Here is an 18,574-nt window from a genome sequence, read left to right as displayed (position 1 = left end):
TTATAGCTAGATGTGAATCTAGCTACCCATTTCCATTTCTAAAACTTGATAATCTCTTTAATAAGCAGAATTCTAGAATAGTGAAGATCCATTTTGTTGCTTTAATCCATACTTGTAGTTCTGAGTCCATTTGGGTGGCTTTTGTCTGAAGTGCTTCTAAACTGTCTTTTATCAAACTGCATAGATGTGGATTTTGACTAACATTTGCTTTTTTGGCCTTCAGATTTATTTCTAATAATTTGAAACATAAATGTGAAAAACGATTTGTACCCAACTTAATACGCCTTTCAAACAGGAAAGTCACTAAAGATTAAAATATGGCAAAGAATGTGCTTTGGAATTAACATAGTGTCGGTGGTGCATTAGGGTAACATCTAACATCATGGTTGATGAACTATTGTCTCCTGGGTGCTGGTGCCCTAGCGGTTGAAAAACTGGTTTTGTTACCACTCCGTTTTCTGGAGACTTGCTGCAAGTCCCTATGGCCAGGACTGTCTGACTGCCACAGGCTCTCCCTTCCCCCCTCCCACTGTTGCCATCATGGCTACATGCTGTTAGGAGTGGCCTTTCCACCCCCACCCTGGGCAATGCTGAGTGGTTGTCTGTTCCCTCCTTTATTCCTGTGGTCAAAACTATCATGGGTCTTTTCAAATAAGTGGTTTTATCTGATTTTTAAAAAAATGTGTTCTAGCTCATTAATTTGTACTTTTTATATGTTTCCTCTTTCTGGGAGGAAGGGGTTTATTATTTTCTAAGATTTTGAGCTGATTGTTAAACTCATTAATTTTCCATCTCTTTTTAGCTGCTAATGAAAGCATGGAGGCAGGTCACCACTCCCCTCTGACTGTGTCCCTGGCCCATCCAGCCTGTCAGCTGAGATTCTAGTGTCTTTCTGACAATGGCACATAGTGTAGTTTTATAATCATCGGTGCTGATGCTTCTATAGTCCAAGTGCTGTTTAGAGAAGAGTTCCAAAAATCCCAAGCCCTCAGGGTTTTATAGGTGACCTTTTGTTGATCAATTTCTGATTTTAGTACATTGTAAGCAGATAATCAGGCCTGAAGGTTGTTCTTTTAATCATTAAAAAAAATAAAGTAGACATGTGCACAGATTAGAAATTGTATTACACAGCTTCTAACAAAAATAGCAGTATCTTTTACCTCCACTCACCCCATTCTGTTTCCTGGAGCAAATCCTTTACTCCTTCTACCACTGCTGGTATTTTCCTCCATATTTCTGAATAATACATTTATGTAGATTATTCTTGGTATACGCTTTTAGACTTTATATTCTTCCTGTTATGAACGATAAGGATTACTCTCCCTTATCTCTGATTCTCTTTCTCCATCTCAGTACAGATATGTCACAAATATAATTTATGAAACTCCTGTTCAGTCATTGTGTAAATGTCAGCTGCTGAGCCAACAGTGAATTGTGCTCATTTGTTTCTAATAACTCTTTGTTTTTCCTGAAGTTAATAGTTGCCTCTTCTTTTTTGGTTTTCCTTGTTTTTCATCTCTGATCATGCTTCACCATTCCATTCCAAATTCACCAGCACAACTGCTTGTTTCCTCCCAATACTATTTTTACAGACTCAAACATGTTAGATAATCTGTCAGTTCCTTTTCCCCCCTTCACGGAGATTTCTGCTGTGGAACTGAAGCCACCTGGAGTGGATACTTTATGGGCCCCTGGATTTGGAGATTGTGGGGCAGGCTAACTCTTTGCCAGATTGGGTGGGTACCAGTGACTTATTTGTCCTTCCTCCCATCCTAGAGATCCTTACGGTTCACAGAGGGTGGTCCCAGTTGTGCTAGGGGTAAGGCTCAGAGGCACAGTCATTTCTCCACTGCCTTCTTCCCCATGTATATTCCAGGGCATCATTCTTAGGAAGGGTCATTTTTAAGCCCTCATCTTCATCACATATTATATAAAGACAGCTAAAAGCAACTGGTGAGATGAGTCCTTCCCTTTACTTCTCCAGCATTAGTAGTTGCCTGACTGAGGCAAGATGAACCATCGCCCGTATGCTCTTTCCCTACCGGGTACACACTGGTGTGTCCTGAATCACAGTGGACAGCTGAGAGGCCAGAGATGGGCTTTGGTCTCCTCAGACACCATTGCAACCACTGGCTGGCCTGGAACCTCCAGAATCTGGTGTGTGTCCCTGGAGCTTCCTGGCTCCAATACCCCATTGTCGGATGCAAGAGGAACACAGCGTCGGCGAGCCTGACCTTTGCCAACGCCAGTAACAGGGAGAAGCATTGTTAGGTTAGCCCTGGAGTAGCAGCTGTGTGCCAGTTTCTTTTGTAAATGCTTTGATATTTTAAAACAGAAATTTTAAGCAAGGAAGCCATGCTTTGTTGCTGTTACAATAGCAGCTCTTGTCTGTGTGGATCCGTTGAGTGAAGACACTGATACTGGAGCAGTTCTAGTGCTGTGATTGGTTCCTGAGTGCGTAGAACACATCTCTTCTTAATGGTTTGTGTCCTTTTCTTACTGAATATTTTATAGCTCTTTTAAAGTAGGATCCCTGCACTTACGTTGGTTGGTCTCAGATTTAAATATCTTTGACAAGGTAGAGCATTGCTGGTTTTCCATTTGGCTTTAGCCTCAGTGAATGTCTTTTGAGCGTTTAGGAGACTTACGTGCAGACAGGATTGTGATACATTTTTGTGCCATGTCCATTCACACTTACTGGCCTCCTTACTAGGCTGCTCCCACTGTGGGACACGGCCCCCAGGACAGCGGGTGCTCCCCAGCCCCGGGCCCAGCTTTGTTTTTCTCCAGCTCACCACCCTCTGATGTGGGTTTTTATGTGTATGTCGGTTTATCGTTTCTCTGCCTGCCCTCCTCCCTTGGGACAGCGCATGAGTGCTGGGGCTTCACGGGTTGCCCAGCATCCCCGCAGCACACAGGATGGGGGAGCTCAATCACAGCGCGGCTGGTCCATGGTGACCCTGCACACGGGTCCACACTCAGATGCCACAAGGAGGCAAGTGGGCTGGGTTTGTATAAGTCGCCACACATTCTTGTGTTGTCACTCTTCTCAAGGCTGCTGGCAGCTCAGGAGCCCAAGCGTGGTGTGGTGCATGGCATGTTGTATAGAGAAAGCTGACCAGGATTTTCCCCCCGATGGCGTGTCTCCTGAACCCAGAGCACTAGCACAAAGCACCACAGTTCTGGTGTTTCTGCGAGATGGTCGTGTTGACGCACATATGCCATTCCCAGGGACTCCATCGGCCTCCATGGCACGGCAGCCTCGGGTGTAAGAACACAACAGCTCCTCAGTACTCCTGTGTCCAGGAGACACGCTGAGCAGAATGTCTACAGTGCATTGATTAAACCCAACCAGAGGCAAAGCACAAATGGATAACCAACCACGGAGCAAGAGACACCACCTGAGGTCCCATCTGAGGTCTGTGCTCCTCGCATCAGCCAGGGGGAATTCAGAATTAACAGTGGCGTGGCCGTGCTTTGTTCCCAGGTTGCAAACAAAAATGAGAGGTGGCTCTTGTCCAAGGCAGAGCCCCCAGGACCCTGTCCTCTTCACGATGGTCAGGTGCATGCCCGTCTGGGGGCAAGGCCTCACGAGCCAGGTGCTGACCAGAGGCTCTAACTTGTACCAGGTGGAGTGATGTCAACAGGACTTTTAAAAAGATGATCTTGACATAGTTTCTCTCACAGAAACGTTGCAGAGAAAAGTGCAGAGGCCTCATCAGCCTTCACCCTGCATCCCTGCAGGTGGCACATAACTGTGGTCGGAATTGAGACGTCAGCACTGGCAGGACTGTCGACTGAACCAGACTGTGGTTGGGTTTCTCCAGCTTGTTCACCAGTGCCCCTTCCCGCCCCAGGGCCCCTCCCGGGGCCACACTGCACTTGGCCGCCTCGTGTCCTTCGTCCCCATCCCCTCTGGTCTGCGGCAGTCCGTAGGACTTCCCTGGCTTTTCATGACCTTGCTCGTTTTGAGCAGTTCTGGTGCATTTGGTCCGATGCCCCTCATGTTGGGTTTGCCTGGTGTTTCTTGGGATGAGACGGGTCACAGAGGCGAGGTGCCCTTGTCACCAGATCGGGTGCCCGAGTTCACGCGACTCGCTGCGGAGGATGCCGACCTGGATTGCCTGGTGAGGGTGTGTTTCCAGGTGTCTCCTCCCGTCTGTTCCCTGTCCCGTGGAAGCCGCGCCCTGGGCCCAGCCCGAGCCCCACGGGAGGGAGGACTCGGCACCACCCTGGGAAGGGGGGTCTCCACAGGGGAATTTCTCTGTGAGGAAGGTTCGTGTCTCCTCTCCACGTCTTCGCCAGTCCGCACGTTGAGTGAGGCTCCGGGTCATGGTCCCACGCCGTTCCAGGTGGTGGGTGTCAAACAATTTGTGGATCTACGTTAAAGTCACATAGTCATTAAAAATTGGGGGAGATTTTTTGAGGCTGTGCAGTTGTCCTGTTTTTGCCTTCAAGAACTGCCCACCGATTTAGGCTTCCCTGCGGCCGTCACCACTGTGATGTTCTGGTAGTGATTTTTCCGTTTCCCTCATTCCTTCTTTGGAATTCCCCTATGGAAGAGCTGTCCTTTCTCCCCCATTTATCAAATACGTGCTTACGTTGCTGTGGCTACTCGTTCAGTTCTCATAGAGTAGGATCTGGCACTGGGGGACCTGCTTCGCTGCTCATTGCCCAGCCGTGGCTGTGGGGAGCCCCTAGGCTGGCTACCACACCCTTGTTGAGTCCCCCACCTCCCGACTTCTTAGCCCTACAGGAGCTGCAGGCCCATCTCATGACTTCTCTCCCGCAGCCCTCTCTTCAGCTCTTTCCCCAGGGGCCCTGGTTCCTTGTCACAGAGAACAGTGTTAGACACCGTGGCCTGGGTGTTGGGTGTGCTTGTCGCTGGTGGGGTGGCACGGCTTCTCTGCCCTGCAGTGGACAGAGCCAGGAAGTGTGTGAACACTTAGAGCACACCACTGACAAGCCGTGAGCCGTGACTCGGACCTGGATGAACCTCAGAGGCCTCACGCTGCAGGAGACGAGCCCTCTCAGCTGCTGCCCACGGCGTGATCCCGGGTCGGGGCCCGGGCGCAGGCTGCCTGCTGGTTGTGATGGGGCTTCTCAAATCCACACCTGTGTCGACGCATGAAACTGGGGCACAGAGTCTGTGGGAACTGCACTGCTCGTCAGTGTGCTAGGAACCCATGACTGCTCTAAAAAATAACATTGAGAAGTATACAGCACAAAGAGTAAATTTCAGCATACATAAATCTTTAAAACACTAAGCAGGATGTGTGGGGAAGGCAAATAGAAACTGCACCAAACCTGCTTATCAACATGCAGTGTTTACACACACGTATGTGTTCTGTAGGGCACGTATTACACGTTACAGGTGACGTGTTGTATTTGTGTTTCGTTCTACCTTCTGTGTATGACCTCCCTGCATATGTGTCTACTTAAGCACACTGAGGGGTCGAAGAAGGCGTTTTCACTGCGCCCTAGGTCTGACCACACAACGCAGGAGACGGCCTCGACGTTCGAGGGCTGTTACCATCCGTAGAGGCATTTATAAAACAGACTGCAAACCCGCAGTAAACAGCGAGTGGTTCGTGGAGCAGTTTTAGGTAGCTAATAAGCACGTGAAGTAATTCAGCCCGTGGTCGGGAGACTGTTGTTAAACCAACAGCAAACTGCTTAACCCGGCCTCGGGCTGGGGAGGAGCATCTGCGGCGGCTCTGACGGTGGCTGGGCACCCGGGCCCCACCGCGAGCTCACAAGTCCGTGCGCCCTCCTTGGAGGACAGGGTGGCCACACAGTCTTCGAGGTGTGCGTGCCTGTGAGTCCTGCGGTTTTCTACAGCAGGGTTAGGGGTGTGCAGAGAGACTGTGAGGGCTTCGTCACTGTGTTTACGGCGGGAGAAAATGGAAATATGCTTAAAGGCTCAGCCATGGAGAATTAGTTACAATTACATCTCTGTGGGTTACTAAACCATATGATTTAACGATGCAAAAATATAGTTAAGATATATGAAAATGGGTTTTAAACTACTGTATTCCATTTTTGCTTCTGAAAAAATCTTTGGAAATTATTTGGAAGTATATGATCAAGGAGTTAGATGTATCTCTAGGTAATCAGATCACTTTTCTTCTGAGTTCCCATTTATTTTCACTCAGCATTTTTGCTCTCGATTAAGGATTAATTTGTTTTAATAACACTACTTTTAATAAATTGGTTCTAATACAGTGAAATCAGTGTTAGATCAAATGTGAACTGATGTGAGCTGGGCACAACACAGGAGGAGACATTGCTCCCAAAAGGCTTTGAGGAGCCCAGGTGGGGACAGGGAGGGCAGGAGAGGGGAGCCAGCGACGCTTTGGCTGAGGGATGGAGTGAGGCCCACTCCCAGCCAGGTGCCTTTGGCTTGGTGGAAAGTCACTTCCTTTCCTGGGACTGGGGCCTTCATGGTGTTTATGACTAGAGGTGGGATATGGATGGGGTTCAGGGGCCGGTTCTGAGTGTGGGGGCTGTGGGGCCCTGCCCGTGCTGGGGGTTTGGGAGGAGTGGAGGCCTTCAGAGGATGGCACAGTGTTAAGACCGGGAATGGACTCGGCTTTGTCTCTCCTGTCGGCCAGTCCAAGGTTGACCTGTGCTCTGCATTGCTGCTGGTAGGATTGGACACAGTCTGCCTAGGCTCCCCCCAAGGCGGTGCGTGGAGAGAGGCCCCCCCAGGCAGTGTGTGGAGAGAGGCCCCCCCCAGGCGGTGCGTGGAGAGAGGCCCCCCCCAGGCGGTGTGTGGAGAGAGGCCCCCCCAGGCGGTTCATGAAGAGAGCTGAGGGTCCAAAGAGCGGTCCTCAGGAAGCGGTGTCTGGGTTAGGGAGGGAGGGGCTGATGAGGCAGGGAGATGGTCCTACTGGAGTCACTGATGAAACCCAGCTGTGGGCGTGAGCCCGAGGAAAGGAGGGCGCACAGAGTACTTTATATCAAGGGTATTTGGTGCGTGGGGTCTGCAGAGGCAGTCCACGCTACAGGGGGGCGCCAGCCAGGGCCGTGCGTGGTGTGGCACTTGGCGCTTCGTCGGGCCTGGAGAGTTTGCTAGCCTCCTGCCCGCTCGGTCTGTGCCGTGTCTCAGAGTTTGTGTTTTTGAGGGCAAGAAAGCACCTTCCGTCGGAGTCAGAGCTGTGTGATGTGCCTGAGGAAAGGCCCAGGGCTTGGGGATAAAAGCGGTGACTCAGGAAACAGGAAGCTGTGATTCTCGCCATGCCAAGTGGCTCTCCAGGCCTCAGACGCTTCTGGACTCCCCACGGCTCGGCCCCTTCCTAAGTTCTAAGCACGTATGTAGTTCTGTTGACTCACGTAAAGGTTCTGCCTCGGCACCGGGCCTGTTCACACAGGGCGGCAAGGTAAGCACCAGCCTTCAGAACAGACACCGTCATGCAGTTCTCGCTGGGGAAGCCTCGCCCCGCCACTTGGCTTCAAGACCTGGATCAAGACTGTTGGCTCAGTGTCTGTAAATGGACAGTTCTGTAATTTTTTTTCCCTTTTGATGGTGCCAGAATGAGCAATTATAGTCATAATCCCCAATGAAAAGAGCAGTGGGGGCAGAGCCTGGGGCGGGTGTGTACACACGAGCTCTGTGGTTTGGGAGCAGGACAGCCCCTCTCACACGGTCACTGAACGGGAGCAGAACCCTCAGTCTTAGAGAACGTGGCTGCCGTGCACCAGGACCCTGGATCCTCCTCCCTTCCCCTCGGGCCCTGCGTGCCTGGTGTGTGTGGGACAAGCGGCAGTCCTCTGCTGTGGTGGGCGCGGAGCGCGCGGCTGGGCTCGGTTCTTGCTTCCACGTCGGGCGGCCACGGTCGGCCCCCTCAGTCCTGTTTCTGCCTCTAATTCTTAACCTTCTTAGGGAAACCAGTCACTCGGAAAGTGGATCTCCTATTTTGGGGGAAAAATTGTTTTAAGGGTTACACCTGAATAGTTTGGCTAGACTCACCACCAGACTCACCATACTCCCAGAGACCCTGGCTTTCAGCTGCTCTGCTGGTTTCCTCTTCTGGAAAATGCATGACAAAATCTCGTATGTCCGTCTATAAAGTTTAATGGCTTTCTTTATTTCTTTCTTTTCTTTTTCTTTTCTTTTTCTTTCTTTTTTCTTTCTTCTTTCTTTCTTTCTTTCTTTCTTTCTTTCTTTCTTTCTTTCTTTCTTTCTTTCAGATTTTATTTATTCATTTGACAGAGAAAGAGACAGCCAGCGAGAGAGGGAACACAAGCAGGGGGAGTGGGAGAGGAAGAAGCAGGCTCCCAGCGGAGCAGGGAGCCCGATGCGGGGCTTGATCCCAGGACCCTGTGCCCAGGCCCTGAGCCGAAGGCAGACACTTAACGGCTGAGCCACCCAGGCGCCCCATCTTTAGAAAGTTTTAAAATGTCTTTTCAGAAGACCTATTCCCATACTCCTTCTAAGAGTGGCTTCTGGAACAAATGGCAATTTACCACATAGCGTTTCAGTTTGTTAGGGTTTGTGAGCATGCTGGCCGTCAGTTCTGGATGTCCCAGCACATGGGAGGACTCTTTGCTTATTTTTCTTTCACTTTTGATTACAATTTGGGAGCACGCACCATGTCCGTGTGTCTGTGAACAGGCCGTGGCCCAGGCTTTGGCGTGCTGACTCCCCATCGGCCGTGTGGGTGTAGGAGGCCGGGCGGCGCTGCCTGCGGGTGCGCGTCCTGTGTCCTGCCCAGGATGGCGGCTCTACAGCAGCTCACGGAGAACACGGCGGGGAGTTCGCGCAGCCGGTTAGTCTGTGTCCCAGTGTTGCTGGCTGCCTCTGAAAGAAACGCCTTCTCTACAGCTGCTGTGTCTGACTGAGGCCCGACACACACTTGACAGATATGTTCCTGTAGCCTCTTGAAGCCTCCCCTGCTGCTCCCTGGGCTCCCGGACAGGATTTTGCAGCAGAGCCAGAGAGCACGGCTTGTCCTGCGGGGAGCTGACCGCCTCCGGGCCTGGTGTCCCCTGCCCGTCGCCCGTGGGCTAGCCACAGGGCTCCAGGCAGCATCCGAGTCAGCCTGGCTTTGGGCAGGGATGCATCACGGCTGCCGGGACTTCTGTTGCTGTCGGACAGAAAGCACAGGCTGCCATCCCCAGTCTGCGATGGTGAGATTGCTGAGGGACCAGCTGTTACCAGCTGATCCATCCACGAGAAAGTTCTCCATCAGCAGCACCGAGGGCCCAGCCACAGCGGTGGCGAGTGCCTGGACTCACCCCCCCAGGGCCCACCCAGAGTGCTCGCTCTCATTCTGTCACTCTGTTTGCCTTTATCTGGGATTTTTTTTTTTTTTAATCAAAGCAACTTTCCTTCATCAACTATTTGGTTGCTCGAAATCCAGCTTCTCTGGAAAACTCAAGATAGGACACTTTATTCTTTCCCTTGTGAACTTGCAGAAGAATCACCGGCCCCTAAGGAACCAACAGGGTCCTTTAATGTCATTTGCCAAGGCTGCCACTGCCACCTGAGAGCTGAGCTCATTTTCTGTAGATTTTTAAAAAACTTTGTGTGGGCAGTTGTATTTGTTTCTGTGTCAAGTCTTAGAACTTTTCTTTTTCTTATTTTTGCAGTGGCTAAGAATAAGTGTTACATAGGATGTTTTAAATTATGTTGTTAGGAAAAATTTAAAACATACCAAAAAAGCTTAAGGGATTGTATAGTAAGAACCCATATATCAACCATTTAGCTTGTACAGTTTGTATTTTACTAGATTTTTCCCTTTGTGTAGTGAAGTCTCTTCATCTCTCTGGCCGTCTGTCAGTCCGTCATCTGTTTGGGTGCGTTTCGAAGTCAGCGTCACCTGCTGCGTACTTGCCCCCGTATATTAACTTCACGCAGGTCGCTACCTAGCGCTTAGCGTGCGTGCAGGTTTTTCCCTCAACCGAGAACTCAGACACGATGAGATGCGCGGATCATAAGGACACGGTGTTAGAGTTTGACAGATGCGTGCACCTGTGTGGTCCACCTTCCCATCAACATGCAGAGAATTCCCGTCACTCCCGTGCACGCGGAGGTGGGACTCTGTCTGTTGTTAAAGCTGGGTCTGTCTGTCTGCACCTGTGCTCTCCGCACGGAGGGGAGGGTTGCTCCGTGCCTGGCTTCTTGGCTCACTTTCTAGAAGTGCTGCTCAGTGGCTGCCTCTCTGCAGACCATGTGTCCTGTCCCTTCCACACCAGGGATACTTGATCTCGGTGGCCTGTGGGAAGGGCCATCGTTAACTGTGAGTGACAGCTGGAGGACTCAGCATGTCCGAAAAATGAAATCAGAATGACCCAAATGAAAGCAGGTCTTAGGTGGTGAATATCGGGGAACCTTCTTTTGCTTCCTCGCAGTGTTTTTGTGGTGATGTGTAGTGTTTTTCCACCTCTTTATTGTTACTAGCAGGGGGCCCCGAAGTTGCATTCTTACCACTTGGATTTACATCCAAAAGAAAACGGCTTGTGTTTCTGGGTCCTCTGCAGCACGGCCTGTGGCGGCGAAGGCCATCGTGTCCTGGTTGATGGGGCCCGCAGCCTGATCCGTGCTGCTGCGTGAGGGCAGTGCTCCTACACTTGTGCTGCGGTTGCTCGGCGGCTGCATTTCTTCTCTAGATCTGCGACGGTCTCCACATTCTCTCTATGCAAACGACTGGGAACCTTGCTGTTTGAAAGCGTGTGGATTCTTGGTTCTAACCTCTGAGGTGGAAGGGTGCGCATTTGGTTCCCTGTTTCTCACCTCCACTGTTCCTGACAAGAAGCCAGCTGTCACCCATCCTGTCGTTTCTCCGAATGTCATGTCTTCTTTTTCTCTGACTGCGTGGGAGATTGTCCTTGGTTCATAGCAGTTTGACTCTGTTGTGCCTGTATGTGCCGTTTTTTGGGTACTGCCTTGGTTATGATTCTCTGAGGTTCTTGAGTCTGTAGCTTTTGTCTTTTACCAAATTTGAATAATATTTGCCAATATGTTTTCAGGTTATTTTCTGCCCATTCCTCTCCTAGGATTCCAATTCTGTGTATGTAGGACCTTCTGATGATGTTCCACCAGTCCCTGAGGGTCTGTTTTCTTACTCAATCTTAAAAAATTAATAAATAAATAAAAGTCTAGGGGCACCTGGGTGACTCAGTCGGTTAAGTGTCCAGCTCTTGGTTTCAGCTCAGGTCATGTGCTCAGCATCGTGAGACTGAATGTCAGGCTCCATGCTCACTGGGGAGTCTGCTTGTCCCTCTGCCCTCCCCCACTCGCGTGTGCGTGCTCTCTCTAAAATAAATACATCTTTTTTAAAAAATCTCTGTTCTTCAGGTCTAATAACCAGTTGAGCTATTTTCATATTCACTACCTTTTTGTTCTCTGTCCTTCCAGTTGTTACTACGTTCATCTAGTAAGATATTCGTTTTGGATATTTTCTTTTCCGGTTCTAGAATTTCTTTGGTTCTTTTCTTACAGTTCTGTTTCTCTGCCCAGTTTCCATATCTGTTTATGCCTTATGGGTATGTTTTCCTTTACACCCTTGAACACGCTTACGAGGGATGCTTCCTCTTGTCTTCCTGAGCTGGCACTTGGGTGCAGTGTGGATGGAGAAGGAGAATAGGTGAGATGTGCAGCCTGGGGGGTGATGAGTGTGCTGTCCGGCAGGTTGTACTGGGGTGGACTGAGGCCCAGGTCTCACGTCCAGGGAAGGCCTCCCTGAGAAGGTGACATCTGGGCAGAGACATGACCAAAGGGCCCCAGGAACGGGTACTGGGGGCTGAGACCTAAGGTGGGCCTGGGCCTCCAGCAAGGGAGGAGAGCCCAGGGTGGAGTGGAGGGGTAGGTGAGGCAGTCAGCGGGGCACTGGTTAGCTTCACCTTCTCCCTGCGGGCCTCTGCGGGTCACTCGTGTGGTGTTTTTCTAATGATTCATGTCAGCTGACTTAGCTGAAACCCCTCCTCCACTGTACACTGATCCTTTCAAAAACAAAACAAAACAGCATTTCTGGAAACTTCCCCTGATGGTGTCGGGACTGGCCCTGCCCCTCACCAGACCACCACCCCAGGCTTCTTCACGCACAACTCTGGAGCAATACTGGCTGTCGGCGGTGCCCGCGGGGTCCTGTGACTGATGCCCGCCTCTTCTCTCCGTGGCCCCGTGGAATGTACGTGCTGCCCGGAGTTGGGTCTGTGGGGTGGGCTGCACCTGGGTGGCCATCCTGGCTTCCAAACCCAGAGCTGCCTATCCCCTCACTGGAGGGCCAGAAACCACTCCCTTTCAAAGGGGTAGTGGTGCCGGTTCTGACACGTGTGGGAAGGGAAGGAAGAACGCTGCTGTGCCCAGGGTGGTGACCCCCCCAGTGGAGACCGTGTCTGTGCGGGGTGAGGCTGCAGTGCCGCCCCGACCTCTGACCTGAGCACCTGCCCGGTAGAGACGTGTGTGACTTCCTACTTTTCAGATGAGTTGACCCTCCCCGTGATTTCTGGACACCCCATCCTTGCTTGTCAGCCGGGCCCTGCCCTCCTTTGGGGACGAGGGTCTGCCCATCAGCAGGTTCAAGGTGCCCAGAAACCGTGTTCAGTGAGTGTGTGGAAGATCTGGAAAAGCAGAGAGTGAAAATGGGTCATTCTCCAGAACTGTGTGGGACGAGGGTGACCCCACTTGCACGGGCACGGGGGCCTAGTGTGCATGGAGGCAGGAGCTCACTCAGCTGCGGTGCCAGAATGAGGCTCGCTCCATTCAGGGCCCGTGGACATAGGGTGTCTCAGTGGACATGCCTCCCAGGGTTGACTGAGAGCAGGGTCCACACCAGCCCCTTGCACCCTGAGCTGTGCCCATGGCTCCACGTGGCTCGTGGGCACACGACAGCACAGCAGACCCAGATGGTCCCCGCCGTCACAGACAGCCCCGTGGACAGCACGGACCAGCCTGTCTTCAGGATTCTGACAAGTTACTTTGGGACAGGCTTCCGTTAGTTTTCATGCACAGGAAACAAAAGACAAAGAAATGGTAATGCATCATGCCCTTCAGCCTGATATATGTTAAATATTTGGAATATATTAATCCTACGAAATCTCTGTTGCTAGATCTAATTTCCGTTGACAGGAAACATTTTCCTGTTTATCCACAACCAGTAACGCTAGCTAAGGTCGTTGCTGTGAGTTCTGTTTTCGGGCTAGCTGGTGACACGGGCACAGATCTGAGCAGCAGGCACACCTGGGGCTAGGATGCCTGGTTGCTGTGGTAACCAAGTATTAACCAGCACCGTGACAAAGTGCAGGGGATGGAGGGTCACTGTGTGGGTGTGTGGGTTACACAGGTCACTTCCTGTTCCCTGCAGCGCCCAAGGACATCCTTACAACACAGATTAACAATTTTCTAAATGATTCATAACTGGGAGCATGCAGTTTTAAATGATTTTTTTTTAAAGCATGAAGCCTTTAACCAACTCTTCCAAAAGTATCTGCTTGCTAGAAAATTCACTCCTGTTCACGATCTGATCGGACTTAAATTCTGCCTCTGAACGGTGGAGACCCCGGCTTGCCTCTCCTTTCAGAAATCAGGCTTTGTCTCGGGGCTAACAGCAAGAACAGCCTCACGTGCCACGTTCCGCTACCCAGTTCAGGCTGGTTCTGGAGGATTCTTGGGCAGATTCAGCTCTAAGCAGACTGTGGGGCCAGGGCTGGGGGGCAGGCAGGAGTGTGGCCCCATCTCTGGGGTGCGGCTGGCATCAGTACCGTCCAGCCCCTGAGGACAAAGGACTGTCCCCAGTCTGTCCCCTTGGGGCAAAGTCAGCTCTACAAGCCATTCCGGTGGCCAAAAGGGGTCGCCGAGGCCAGGCCCCTCACACGGTGTCCTTCCCCGCAGACTCACACGCGTGACGCATCCTGGCTACAGCTGGATGCCACGGCGAGGGATGTGTGCGGGGGATGTGAGATTCGCAGACGGGTGAAACGCTTTGGTACCTGAGGGGCACGGTCACCCCAGAACCGTGTCTGTGGCCATCTCTTACGCTCATGGCGTGAAAAGGGCCCCTTGCGTGTCTGTGGCCTGCAGCCCTCTTGCGCCGCACCAGCAGCCGTGCCCAGGGGACCGGCAGGCTGCTCGCTAGCTCCCCACCCTCACACGGAAGCCAGAAAGGTGAAGGCAGCGAGTCTGAAGAGCTGCGAGTGCTCTCCAGGTGTTGCCGGGGGCCCGGGCGGCCGCGGGTGGGGCAGCCCCGCGCAGGAGTGACAGCCCATCAGAGGGGAGGCATCTTTCTCCTTTTTCCCGGTTTCTAACCTGAAGCTAATGGGTTTCCCGCTCCTCCTGTGGATGGTGGCTGTCATTCTTGAAGGATCCATAGGTGCCACGCTTCATTATTCTTTCTAAGTAACTGTCATAATTTTCAGGAAGGAGACGAGCCCTCGGTTGGTGCAGTCTTTCCAGAGCGGCCGTCTCCGCAGCTTCCACTGTCCATGATGCTTTTCTCCTGGGTCCCAAGTGGCTGCATTTGTGCCGTGTGGACCTTGACTCAGGGTGACCTCCACAGAGGTCTGGCGCAGGCCTCCCCTCTAAGCCGCCCTGGCCCAGCCGGCTCCTCGCTGGCCAGAGCATGTCTGCTTCCTGTCCCGAGCAGGCTGAGCCTGGAGGGGCCACCGGGGTCCCCCACCCCTGCGCGGTCCGCCTCCAGGTGCCATGCCCCCAGGCCCCTCCCCAGTCACCAGGCACGGGTCAGGCCTCTTGCTGGACTGAGTGTTGAACAGAAGAGTGTCTTCACTCCACGTGTCCCGACTAGGGAAGCAGGGTAAGCACCACCTGCACACTAGTTTTATTCGGAGAGCAGGTGCCCTGAGCTGAGCCAGAGGCTCAGGAAGTGGGGCTGAGAGGCGACAGCCCCGTGCTTCTGTCTAGACGCGCCAGGGTGCACGTTCACATTTCAGGGGGTCTTTCCTCGGGCTTACCCTGCAGCGGCCCGGCAGACACAGGCATGCGTCACATGCCTAGCAGCTGTAGATGCTAGTGCAAGGGCGCATCAGGAGAGCACCTCCCCCCTCCCACCATACTGCAGGGCTCCGGGCTGTGGCCGCTCACCGACCTGGAGGACGAGCTCTGGTCAGCGCTGCATCGAGGGTCCCCATCCCATCAGCACCGGGTGGGGTGACCCTGCAGCCTCCCCGACGGCAGCCTGTGCCCAGCCCCATGGCCTGTCTGAGCATGCTGCTGCTCGGAAGGGCAAACGGAGCTCGGGAGCTGCCCGCCACCCGACAGCTGCTCCGGCGGTCGGTGTCCGAGTGTCAGGGTCACGAGTGCTGACCCCACATCTCCAACTGCAGGCCTTCCCTCTACGTGGGAAGCTTCCCAAACGTGGCCTGTTGACCACTTGTCTACATTATTGGAAAGAAGCCAGGAGCCAGAGAAGTGACAGTTCCAGAAGCAGGCATCTGCCTGGACCTCAGGCTTTGTGGCTTCCTGGTGGATGTTAGCTAACCGTCACTGCAGAGCCACTGGCAGGACCTCCGCAGCATCGCCGAGAAACGTCCAAGGGGGTGGAGCCTTCTAGGCCCACCGTGGAAGGGAAATTTTTTTGAAAAGATTTTATTTATTTGAGGAGGGGGAACAGAGGAAGAGACAGAATCTCAAACAGACTGAGCAGTGAGCGCAGAGCCCAGCCTGGGGCTCAGTCTCACGACCGTGAGATCGTAACCTGAGCCGAAATCCAGAGGCAGATGCTCAACTGACTGAGCCGCCCATGCACCTGAAACTAAGTGGGCGTTTGCACCCCAGCGAGGAACTGGTTTGCTGTCTCCCCTCCAGAAAAGGATCTGAGCACAGAGGGAAAAGCACAGGCGCCATCCCGAGGGGCTTCTAACAGATACGAGGCCGCGGTGGGATCTGGCAGTTGCGTGCGGGTCAGCACTTGCCATCGTGAGCCCTGCTGCCTGGCCTGCGTGGTGGCGCCCGGCTGCGCATGGGCCATCCTCCACGCCCAGCCTCAGGCAGCGCCCCGGGCACCTGTTTTCTGGGGACGCCTGCCCGCCGTGCTGGGGAACAGTGGTGCTCCTTGTGCCGTGGCACAGCTGCCCCGACGAGATCCACAGAAGCTGGGGGTTCTGCCGGCGACCCTTCCCGCCCCAGTGGTGTTGGTGAGCACTCATGGCCCAGCACCGGTGACACGGTGGCTCCAGCCAGAGTGAGGGGGACCGGGGGGGGCATAGGTGGCTCTGCTGTCCCCGAGCAGCCTGGCGGGGTGAGGAAGGTTCCAGTAGGTTCACAGGAGGCAGGAGGGCAACTGTCCCTCTGCCGGTCCACATAGTCCCTAAGGTGGCGGTGTGTCCCTTGCCCGCCCCCCACCTGGCCCGTCACCTGCTTGCCGGCACTTAGGTGGGTCTCTGGGCTCTGCCATTTGCACATCACTTTGACTGGTGTCACTCAAACTGCATATTAAAATTCCGCTCATCACATCTGTGCAAAGTGATGTGGCAATTAGAGAAGGCGGGCCTGTGCTCTGGGGAACGCTGTGCACCCACGTGAGCGTCTCAGCGTACGGGGGGTTTCCAGCGAGTGCGGCAGGGCCCGCACTGCGCTTTGGGGCTGAGCAGGTGTCCCTGTGCCTGCAGTGCTGTGGGCGGTCGCCCCACCTGGCTGTCCCTGCTGCTTGCCTGGTTCCGCCCAGAGTGCCCTGTGTGCTCGCCTGTGCTGCTGCAGGGAGCCACGGGGCCCTTGGCTCCGACGTGTTCTCAGCACACGGTCGAGGGACTGGAGCAGGTGGCAGGTACGGGAGGTGCTCCCTCACAGAGTGGAAGTGTCCGCAGAGAAGCAAGCCACACTTACCGGTCACTTCCGTGTTCCATGGCACCCTTGGGGCATGAGGGCACATACGTTATAAACACCCCAAGTGAAATGGGTCCAAATCTGACGACAATTATCTCTCAAAATAAAACTAGAAAAATTGTCATGTAAGGAACAAAGTCTGTTTTTTTCCTTGTTGAGACAAGAAAAGGGAGTTTGAAGCAAATTGTAAAGCAACGGTCTTCCATCGATGTGAATGAGAAGAGAACCTTGACCCGGTGTGTTTGGTTGGTCTGCGTCTGGCATCTCCAAAAACAGACTAACTGCTAATACGCCTGCTCTCTTTCCTTCTCCGAGTTCTGACAGAAGTCGGCTTCCCAGCTCTGAGTCGGGGCAGGTGGACGCTGGGAGGCTGGACGGAGCCCACGTGGGCATCCCACACACTGAGTCCCCATGGAGGGGTGGCGCCAGTGCCCCCTTCCCGGCCACAGCCCCCACCTCACATCCCCTCTCCTGAGGGCACCTCTCCCCAGCACTGTCCAGGCTTTCTGCTTCTGGAATCCTCTGTGGACGGATGTGGGGTGCACGCTGGTAGCCCCAGCGTCCCCAGCACGGGTGCACATGGCTCAGCCGAGGCGGTGAGCCTACGGAGATGCCGCGATGGCCACTTTACCCGTCAGCCCTGGTGCCGGGCGCTGCGTCACAGCAAGCTGACCTCTCCCACAGGGGGGCTGATTTGGAACTGGGGCTTCAGAAATCCCCAGAACACATGAGAGTAAATGGGTTCCCCCCATGTTATTATGAAAAATGTCCAACTACAGAAAGTTTCAAATAGGGGCACCACCAAGGCTGCACTGGGCGTCCGCTCTGCCGGCTTCACTGCATCCCTCATTCTGACCTTCTGTATGACTCAAAGCAAGTTGCAGACCTCAAGAGCTGTCCGTCCAGCCCTAAAAACTCAGGTTCCGAACTCAGGGTTGTCTGCTGGTTGTCTTTGTTGTTGTTGTTCAGGAAGAAATTTACAAACCATGAAATACACAGACCTTCAGGTGCCTCTGATGAATCTTGGCCTGGGCACCCCCTGCCCTCACCCCCACCGGGTGTCACCCTGGTGTCCCTGGCGGCTAGGTTCCCATTTCTTTCTCCTATATCCGTTTTGCTCATTCTAGAACCTTCTGTGAGTGGAACCATAGTGCGTGGACCCTTGTCTAAAGCATCTTTCATGCTGCATAGTTTTTGATCAAAATGAGATTGAAAGGAATGTGTGCCCCATGCAGAAAGGCCAAGTGAGAGCAGCAGCCTGCAGCCTGTTTCAGGTCCCAGCTCCGGGAGTGTCTGTGAGAACACGAGGCCCTTGTCGCGGCTGTGCACGCACTGCTCCCTGCACGTCTCGGCAGGGCTCCCAGCTTGCACCCTCACATCCTGCAGTGGAGCTGGAGCCCCTGACCTGCACCTGCGTCTCCCCCAGCACCCCCTCACTCAGTGCAGACCAGGGCTAGCGTCCACTCTGTGGTCAGACCCTCACATCAGGTCGTCTGGCCCAGTACACGTGGTCACACCACCTGTCCTGGTTCACGGACCATTTAAGTTCAACTGAGTTTGGTGGAATTGCTTCTTTGGAGAATGTCTGGCTGTTGCTAACATGGCCCTTTGTGTTCTTACTGTCATCGTTCTAGGATGGGAGTCCCAGCTTCTGGAAACAGGATTCCTGGGCATCTTCCTGTGCCCTCTTTGGACTCTGTCTCGATTGCCCAGGGAGACCCCCCCATCCCAGATCGTTTTGTGGGGCTTCCGGTGGCTGATTTTCAGAATCATGCTTGGAGCAGTAAGTAG

At 53.3% G+C, this 18,574-nt stretch overlaps 1 protein-coding gene across 5 annotated transcripts in view; it reads left to right on the top strand.

Annotated features, from left to right (window-relative positions):
- Positions 1 to 18,574, top strand: part of LMF1 (lipase maturation factor 1) — a 96,667-nt gene that overhangs the window by 28,059 nt on the left and 50,034 nt on the right. For all 5 annotated transcript variants that reach the window (XM_044379214.3, XM_026485498.4, XM_048225081.2 and 2 more), the window contains one exon: positions 18,418 to 18,566. In XM_044379214.3, the coding sequence (XP_044235149.3) occupies positions 18,418 to 18,566 (149 nt within the window). The remainder of the gene's footprint in view (positions 1 to 18,417; positions 18,567 to 18,574) is intronic.

This window comes from Ursus arctos, unplaced genomic scaffold, assembly GCF_023065955.2.
Source record: "Ursus arctos isolate Adak ecotype North America unplaced genomic scaffold, UrsArc2.0 scaffold_2, whole genome shotgun sequence".
NCBI lineage: Eukaryota > Metazoa > Chordata > Mammalia > Carnivora > Ursidae > Ursus > Ursus arctos.
Note: the sequence above shows the minus strand (reverse complement) of the source record. Positions and strands in the feature narration are given on the sequence as shown.